The sequence below is a fragment of the Vombatus ursinus genome, unplaced genomic scaffold (assembly GCF_900497805.2).
Source record: "Vombatus ursinus unplaced genomic scaffold, bare-nosed wombat genome assembly UNPS02014768.1, whole genome shotgun sequence".
Classification (NCBI taxonomy): domain Eukaryota; kingdom Metazoa; phylum Chordata; class Mammalia; order Diprotodontia; family Vombatidae; genus Vombatus; species Vombatus ursinus.
In genome coordinates, this window is record NW_020954546.1 from 26059731 (window position 1) to 26069274 (window position 9544).

The following is a 9544-nucleotide window of genomic DNA, read 5'->3' on the forward strand; positions in this document are numbered from 1 at the left end:
ACACACACACACACACACACACACACACACACACACACACACACACAAAGTCCTTGTTGATTGATTAACCCTTGCGAGAGAGAATTCTGGATTATGGACAGTGGGGCTTGAACACTAACATTACCACTGGAATTGGAAAGCAAGGAGACAAGAGAATATGGAGTTTGTGGCTGGAGAGCAGCAACAGACATAGGAAGGGACCCCACCCCCACCCCCACTGTTCTCTGTCCTTGGTCCTGACTTCCACATGCCTCTAGTCTCCAAAGAATTTCTCACATCCTTTGCCAAGACCTTAAGTGTGTTCCCTGAAGCTCATGTTTGAACCCAAACAGGATGAGACAAAGAGATGGGGTGGGGGAGGAAGCAAAAAAAAAAAGGCAGCAGGAGAAAATGAAGGTTAGATGACACAGTGAAAGTGTTATCAGAAAGGAAAAGGGCAAACTGTAACAGGCTGGAGCCTAGGGTGGTACAAATGAGAAACTTCTATCCTCAGAGTAAATGTAATTAAATATAGTAATGGGCTACCCAGAGAGAGGGTGCAAAGAATTTGAAGAATGGGAAAGGGATTCTCATTTGAGTGGGATAGTCCTTCCTAGAAGCCTAGAGAGTGGAGACATGTACTCTCTAGGGAAAGGAGCAGCTGATGGTAACAATTGCTTTTCTCTCTTTGTCTCTCTCCACTGATTCCCAGTTTTTTCTCCCTCATTCCCGGGGAAGCTCCCATGGGCAGAGCCGGATCATCCGCCGGATCTATCCTCAAGACTTCTACACCAAGATGATGGAAGAGTGTTACCAAATATGGGCCCAGCTGGAGAATGAGTCTGGGACAAAGTTATACAGGTTCACTGGATCTGGGGGTGGCAGGGTCTCCCTAGCATTAGGGTCTTCTGACCGGGAGGGATTTGTTAGTGTGTGTGGACTCACAGGGGTGTTGGGATACTAGGTAGAGCTGGAAGGGACCCCAGAGGCCATCCAGTCCAACCCCCTCCTTTTAAAACAGGTGAGGAAACTGAGGTCAATGGAAGTGAAGAGATGGCTAAATTCCTAAGGTAGTAAGTGTCAGAGTCCAAATTCGAACCCAGGTGCTCTGATTCCAAATCCAGCATTGTACCAGTCCCAACATCATGCTTAGCAGATCCCCTAGGCTAGCAGAGTGGGTTTGGGGAAGGTGGGGGAGAGGTTGACTGAAGTTCTTGGTAGATATCTAGAGTTGGGCAAGATTGCCTAGCATCTGCCAGTACCCGGTCATTCTGAGGAGAAACTCAAGGAAATAGGGAAACCTTTCCACCTTTGTTGAGAGGTGATGTGGAACAGTGTTGGAACTGAGTTCGAATCCTGCCCTCTGTGACCTTGGAAAAGTCTCTGAGTTTCAGTTTCTCACCTGTGAAATGGGGACAATAATAACTGCACTGCCTGCTTCATGGGGTTGTTGTGGGGCTTCAATGAGGTGTCTGTAAAGTTCTCACCAGATGTTAAGAGGCAGGGCTGGTGTAGTGAATAGAGAACTGGCCTCAGAATCAGGGAGCCTTGAATGCAAACTGTGCCTCTAATATGTACTGGTTGTGAGGATGGACCAATCACTTCATCTCTCACTGCCCCAGCAACTCCCTAAGGCTTTACATTGATGAGCAGGTGTCTGTCCACATTGGTAGAGGAAGCTCCTCATGGGGGCTTCTGAAACTGATGAAATTCCAGGTCTGGTCCATGAACAAACAGGCAGACAAAAACGTTCATTATTATCACCAACACCTTGCAGTAGGATGCTAATTTCTTAAACCAGGATTCAAGATGGACGATTCTGATTTCATTGTAGGTTTTGCTTTCAGGCATCTGCCCTCATCATCCTCAACCCCATTCCCAACCTACACAGTTAAAGCTCCCTAGTGCATGGAGAAAACCACATGAGATCAATTCACCCTGATTTAACAAGGATTAATTAAGCACTTACTACTTGCCAGACACTGTGCTGGGCAACTGCATATAAAGAGAAAAACAAAGCTATCCTTGCCCTCAAGGAGTTTACATTCTACTAGGAGGGAACATGCATATAGATAAGCACACACACATTTTTCCTGTGTGTATATGTGTGTGTGTGTGTGTTATTTCCCTATATATGCTGTTGTTGGTCATTAAGTTGTGTCTGGCTCTTTGTGACCCCATTTGGGGTTTTCTTGGCAAAGATACTGAAGTGGTTTGCCATTTCCATCTTCAGCTCATTTGACAGATGAAGAAACTGAGGCAAACAAGGTTAAGTGACTTGCCCAGGGTCATACAGCTAGTAAGTGTCTGAGGCCAGATTTGAACTCAGGTCTTTCTGACTCCAAGCCTGGTGCTCTGTCTGCTGCACCACTTAACTGCCATATATACATATATACAGATATATATATGTGTGTGTGTACATACATATACATACATGTATGCATGTATATAAACTATAAAATATATACTATACATAATAATATATGTTATGTATAACTTTATAATATATACTTACATAGTTGAGAAAACATGTATATAGATAAGTAACTCTATGAGAGTGTTACTTATCAATATACATTTCTTCTCCTTTAGATAGATAAAGATATGGTTACTTATAGTAACTACTATATATAAGTAACTTGTAGTTTCTTCCATTATCTGCACACATGTATGTTTGTGAATATATATACATATGTACACATGTATATATACCTTAAAATTGTACTAAGAGTTTTGGGACACCTTGTATATGTGTGTATGTCTCTTTTTCTATGTGTGCATATGTATCTATATACATAGATACAATGCACATATACATATATAGACACAAATACACACATATACACATATGCGCATACATATATGTACACATACATATATGTATACACACAAAATAACCTCAGAAGGAGCAAGAAGAATAAGGGAAATCAGGAAAGGTCTCTTGTAAACAGGTAAAACACTTTTGGAGTGCTTACTCTGTGCCTGACACCTTTCAAAGCACTGAGGATACAAATTTAAGCAAACAAAATAGTCATTGGCCTTAAGGAGTTTCTGTTCCAATGGGGGAAGACAGTACAACAAAGGGAGATGGAAAGGAGGGGGGAGAATTTGGAGAAAGGTTGATGGTGAGGAGGTGGAGATCAGAGAAAATGGCGGAGCTAGGAGAGAAGTGAGCCTGGCCTGGCCCCTCATGGCACACTGGCCTGGGCCAGAGACATACACAAATACATATATATAACCATGTATGCAAGTATGTATGTATATGAAAGACATATACAAAACAGACACGAAGTAACTTTGGATGGGAAGGCACTAGCAGCTGGACGGATGTGAAAAGACCTTGTGGAAGGTAGTACTTGAGTTGGGTCTTAAAGGACCTCCAAAAATCATTTCAGATCAAGTCAAAACATCTTGAGTTCAATACGGATGGTATGAATATGGATTTAAAGTCAGGAAGACCTGGGTTCAGATCCCACTTTACTAGAATCTATGAGTGTATGTTTTGCATATAAATATATATATATATATATATACACACACACACACTGTTTTCCTTGATAAAATGTAAGCTTCTTGAGGGCAGAAACTTTTTATTTTTTGTCTCTTTGTAACCCCAGCATGTAGCATGATACCTGGCATATAGTATGTGTTTAATAAATGCTCATGCATCAATTGAGTGATTCACTCATCAATATTTCTCCATTTGATGGGGCTACATGAACCGCAGGATAGTAGGATGAGACTACCTCTTTCCCCTCTTTCCCCTATCTCTTTTCTCAGAAAAGTAAAAACCCTCAGGCTTTGAGAAGACCGAGAAGAGTAATGAAATAAGAGTTTCCAATCACTAAACCTCTTTATGAAAATAAGTAAATCTCCAATGAGTCCTTAATGGTGACAAGAAAATGAGAGTGCTAAGAAGCCATGAAGTTACTAGAGGTGGTAGGTCCTAGAAAGGACAGGTAGGCTACAGATAGAGTCTCCCCAACATTGAGGCATGTCCACTGTGCTCACCACACAGACTTTTTTCTCTTGCCCTTTAAGGAGAGGAACCCAGAGAGGAGTTCTTTTCTTTCTATTTTTTTTTTTGCTTGGGGGTTGTCAACAAGGGGATAAGAATTTACCACCAAAAGCTGGCAGGGACATAGGCAACTTCACCAGCCTGAGATGTGGCAGCTATGCCAAGGCATCTCCCCAGTAGTGTACAAAGTCTTCTTGAGAAAGACTCCCCACCTCCAGAGAAGGTGTGTCCTGAGTCAAAGTTGGTCCCAATCAAACTGAGCTGAGCCGGGTCCAATCTGACCCAAGCATGGAAGATAGCAAAGGGCAAAGCTTAGAGTCAAGAATTAGGGGGAAAATACTGGGGTTACAGATGAGCAAGGACTTTGTGCAGGTTCATAGGATTGCAGGATTTAGAGCTGAAGGGGAAGGGCCTTCAGACATCAGTCAGTCCCATCACATTCTACCTCCTGCCCACCATTTTACATATGAGGTTACATAAAATAGACACTGAGCACATGAGCTATCGACCATTATTACTTACTTTGAATCATAGTTCAGGCCCATGTGTTCCAGATGCTATAGTCCTACTTTGCTGACCTATTACCCCTGTCATCTACGTGAGAGAAAGAACCCTAGAGTGGAAAGAATGTTGATTGGAGTCAGTGAACTCACCTGAATCTTGACTCTATCTCCTAATCCTTTCCTTCTCTGGGCTTCAATTTCTTTGTCTTTAAAATCCAGGAGGTTCATGAAAGCATAGATTTAGAACTGGAAAGTATTTTTACAGTCGTCTAATTCATCTGCCTCATTTTACAAAGAAGGAAACTAAGGACCAGACAGGGGAAATAACTTGCCCAAGGTCACAGAGGTAAGAAGTGGCAGTCAGGATTTGAACTCAGGTCCTCTGACTCCAAAGCCAGTCACTCTTTCATATCTAGATGCCCTCTAAGAATCCTTCCAGTTCTAGTCTTTTAATCTCCCCAGTGGGTCACATGACCTGGTCTCCTGATTTCCTCCCAGGAAGGGAAAATTGCTTAGGATTAGGCTTGGTACCTAGGTAATGGTTAGGGCAGCTAGGTGGTGCAGTGGTTAGCACATTGGACCTGGAGTCAGGAAGATATGAGTTCAAATTCGACCTCAGACACTTACTAGGTGTGTGTCACTTAACCCTTATTTGTCTTAGTTCCTCATCTGTAAAATAAGGACACATTGGGAAAGGAAATGGCAAACCACTCCAGTATCTTTGCCAAGAAAACTTTGGCCATAGACAAAGTACATGGCACACAGAGTCACGTGACTGAACAACAAATGTTTAATAAGCAGTTCTGGGGTGGAATGATCACAGGACACACTTTTAAGCTGAATCTACAATACAAACATTTTCTCCACCACTTTCTAAAGTGTAGACCAGGGACGAGGAACCTTCATGTGGCCTTCTAGGTCCTTAAGTGTGGCCTTTTGACTGAATCCAAATTTTACAAAACAAATCCTTTTATTTTTATTAATACATTTTTGTTCATCTTTTATATTTTTATTTGATTTGTTTACAGCTAAACATTAATGCGGCCTTCCAACATGGAAAGGTTTCCCACTCCTGGTCTAGACAATCAAAAAAACAATAAACCCATTCCAAATTTCTGACATTTGCTGATTCCCGAGGTATAAACGCTTACACTGAAAATGTGACCATCAGCTCTCCTGTGGCTACATGAGCTATCTCCAACACATCCCTGAGCAGAGGGGGCAGACATTACCTGCTCCAGAAGAAGAACTTTTCTCTTATTTTTGGTGAAGTGATAGGTAGTGAAGCAGCCTTGAATGCCAGCCCCAACCACGATGGCATCATACAGCTCCCACTGGGTCATGGCCATCCTGCTCTTCTTGCCAGTTCCCGAGCAAAGGAGAAGAGAGAGAGGGAAACTAGAAAACAAGTACAAATCTCACCTCTCAAAGATAAGAAGAGGAGGGAGGGGAGGGGAGGGGAGGAGAGGCCAAAGTCTGGCCTGGCCAGTTCAGAGGCTATAGCTAGTATGTGTTTAAACACTCCTTAGATCTCATCCTGCCCTAACCCATCGGCTCTCTCCCCAGACCGTGCACTGCATTTCTCCACCACTCCTCCTTCTCCTGTCTCCTTTTGTATAGACCTGGTGGTCTACTGAGACAGAAACAAGCCCAGCTGCCAACCTCACCCTTGCATCCCTCCAGTTTTCTATTCTGGGCTCTGCTCATTGTCATGCAAATGGGTTCCTTCCTATGCCACCTTCCTGTCTCATTATGATCTTTGTCTCGGGACTTCGGCCTCTGAATTTCAATGCCTCCCAGATCCAAGCTGGGCACTCGACAAAGCTGCCTTCCTCTTCTGCTTTGCCCCTTTCCAATCGGACTTCTTTGGGAAATTCCACAGAGTTAGAGTCAGGTTTTGCCTGCCAATAGCGCCTCCATCTCCCAGCCTCACCTGGGTTCCTTTCTAGGCTCCCCTTCTCAGGCCAAATCAGTAAACATTCTATCCTGAGCCTCAGCACCGAGAACTGTCCAACTGTGGCTGGAGTGGCCTGGAGCTAGAGGCAAAACTGGGGCAGGAGGGAGCTCCTCTGTGAGGCACGGATTGTTGCAGAAAACAAGGGAGGGTGCTTCTGGAGAAGGAGGGAGCTCCATCAAAAGGCACATGGGGAGGGAGCACCTGAGGCTCCCAAGCTGCACAACAGCATCGGCTCAGGCTTCTCTACCACAATGAGCAGAGGTAAAGGGGCCCTTCTCGGAAGATGGGCTGGCTCTGACCTCCATATTTTGTTGGCTGCTCCCACGAGCCTTCCCCCAGCTGCCCCTACCATATTCCTCCCGTTTTGAAAGAGCTAGGAAACTAAAGAGAAGAGACTTGGCAATGTACCACCTTCTCAGCCTGGCTTCAGGCCTTCCTTTACCTCCTAGAAGGCAGTTCTACTGCTTGTGGAAGGATCTAGGGATCCATATTTTAGAGGCAGAGGTCCTGAGTTCAAATCCTAGCTTTTTCATTTACTCCCAGGGTGTCCCTGGGCAAGTGGCCTAATCATTCTTGGCCCCAGTTTTCTACGCTGTAAAAATGAATATGTTGAGCTAAATGGCCACAAAGGGATCCTGTAGGTTCTGAATCCTATGGTCCATATGATCCTTCCAAGGATCCTTTCCATTGACCCACTGTCCCCACTCCATCACCTCCAAATAGGACTGCTCCAGCCTAGAAAGCTGGAGGCCTCTTTGGTTTTAAAAAATAATAATCCCATGGGGAAAGAGTGGAACAGTTAAAAAAAAAAAAAGAGTACAAGCTTTGAAGTCAAAGGACCTGGGTTCAAATCCTGCTTTCAACATTCACTATCTGTGTGACCTTGGGCAAGACATTTAGCCTCTGTCAGTTTCCTCATTTGTAAAATGGGGGGGGAGGTGGACTAGATGGTCTCTGATATCCCTTCCACTGGTGGAACCATGACCCCATGAGGTGTTTCCTCACTTACCCTTCTTCAACCCCAAAGGAGAGCTTCCTTTGTTCTGATTTCAATCCCATCATAGACAAAATTTTCTGTTGTTCAGGTTTCCAAAATTTAGAACTGTTGTGCACACCCCTCTTTTCTTTTTTCTTTGTTAGGCAATTGGGGTTAAGTGACTTGCCCAGGGTCACACAGCTAGTAAGTGTCAAGTGTTTGGTCTGAGTCTGGATTTGAACTCAGGTCCTCCTGACTTCAGGGCCGGTGCTCTATCCACTGCGCCACCTAGCTGCCCCACACCCCTCTTTTCCATGTACTACCACCACCCCTAAACAAGAGGTAGAGTGTCCCATCAGAGAGAGAGATTGAATCAGAGTCATGAAGGCTTGGGTTCAAAACTCACCTCAGACACATAACCAATACTGTTATCTTGGGCAAGTCACATTTCTCCTCAGTACCCCAGGCACTTCAAAGGCTATAATTTGCAGAGATGTCCACTTGAGTTGGTAGGATTTTCCTTATCTGAGAACACCCTATACCAGGGGGTGGGGAACCTGTGGCCTCCAAGTCATACATGGCCTTCTAGGTCCTTGGGTGCAGCCTTTTGACTGAGTCCAAGTTTTATAGAACAAATCCTTTTATTAAGAAGATTTACAGGGCAGCTAGGTGGTGCAGCAGATAGAGCACTGGCCCTGGATTCAGGAGGACCTAAGTTCAAATCCGGCCTCAGACACATAACACTTACTAGCTGTGTGACCCTGGGCAAGTCACTTAACCCCTCCAAAAAAGGAAGATAATAGGGGCAGCTAGGTGGTGCAGCAGATAGAGCACCGGCCCTGAAGTTAGGAGGACCTGAGTTCAAATGCGACCTCAGACCAAACACTTGACACTTATTAGCTGTGTGACCCTGGGCAAGTCACTTAACCCCAATTGCCTTAAAAAAAAAAAAGATTTATTCTGTGAAGTTTGGATTCAGTCAAGGGGCCACATTTGAGGACTTAGAGGGCCACGTATGACCTCGAGGTCACAGGTTCCCTACCCCTGCCCTATATCAACAGATCAAAGATACCATCCCTATCCCTCCCCTCTCCCACAATAGGAGAATGACAGTTGGGGTCCTCTACCCATCCCAGAGCCTTCCTTTGCTAGAAACCTTCTTGACTCAAGACACACTGCTTGATTCTGGAGTCTAAATTAGCTCCAGAAAAGGCAAGATTGGCAACAACTCATGAAATTTTTTAAAAAGAGAAATATTTCTTATGGCTCCTAGATCCTCAGGACCACCCGAACTTGTGGGTGCCCTGACAGAAGCAGACAGAGGGGAGTGACACCCTCCAATCTCCTTTCAGCACACACCTCCGACAAGGAGAATGTGAAAAAGAGAAACATGGGCCCTCCACCTTGTTGCAAGGGTATAGTCAACATTTGGTCATGTCCTGGGGCAGAGATGCTGAGGATGTGAAGCTGGACTGGCTCATCTCATCCCTTGATTGACACATTGCAGACAGGAGAGGGGGAGATGAAACATTGAAAGCAGCAAGCTGCACAGATTAGAAATAATGAGATGGCCTGAACAAGGAGAGACAGTCAAATAAATAGGAGTGGGAGAAGACAGGGAGTCAGCACCTGCTTTTTGCTTTTCTCTTTGCTGGCTTTGAATATGGGGTGGCACCAGTTTGCTAAGAAAATGGTGCCCAGAGGCAGACGGGCAAGGGTGTGCCCTCTTCAGGTCTTTTCCTGCCAGCCGCTGATGGGAATATGGGAGAAGATGCCAATGGTGATGAAACTGATGGTAATAAAAGTATAGCAGTGTTCACGTTTTTATTACAGGGTGATTCTTAACCCCTCTAGCCCAGGGGTGGGGAACTTGTGGCCCTCTAGGTCCTCAAGTGTTCCACAGGTTCCCCACTCCTGCCCTAGCTACTTGACTCTCAATGTCTCTTTGGGGGCCTCTGTGGCCATCCTACGTGGGTCCTGGTGAACAACAGGGGCCCCGGTCACTGGAGCAGAGCTGAAAGTCATCTGGGTAAGTGTGAACCACATATACAAAAGGCTAACAAGGGCTATCCTGGCTAGCGAAATGGCAATAGCCAAGTGAGTTGTTCCAA

The 9544-nt window shown here is 44.9% G+C and overlaps 1 protein-coding gene across 1 annotated transcript in view; it reads right to left on the reverse strand.

The window, feature by feature from the left end:
• PIPOX (pipecolic acid and sarcosine oxidase) overlaps positions 1–5901 on the reverse strand; it is a 24641-nt gene extending 18740 nt beyond the window's left edge. Inside the window, exons 1-2 of the mRNA XM_027862313.1 lie at positions 5621–5901; positions 2868–2877 (exon numbers count right to left, since the gene is read on the reverse strand). Of these exons, the coding sequence (XP_027718114.1) occupies positions 2868–2877; positions 5621–5849 (239 nt within the window). The 5' untranslated portion in view covers positions 5850–5901. The remainder of the gene's footprint in view (positions 1–2867; positions 2878–5620) is intronic.
• Positions 5902–9544: the final 3643 nt, after the last annotated feature.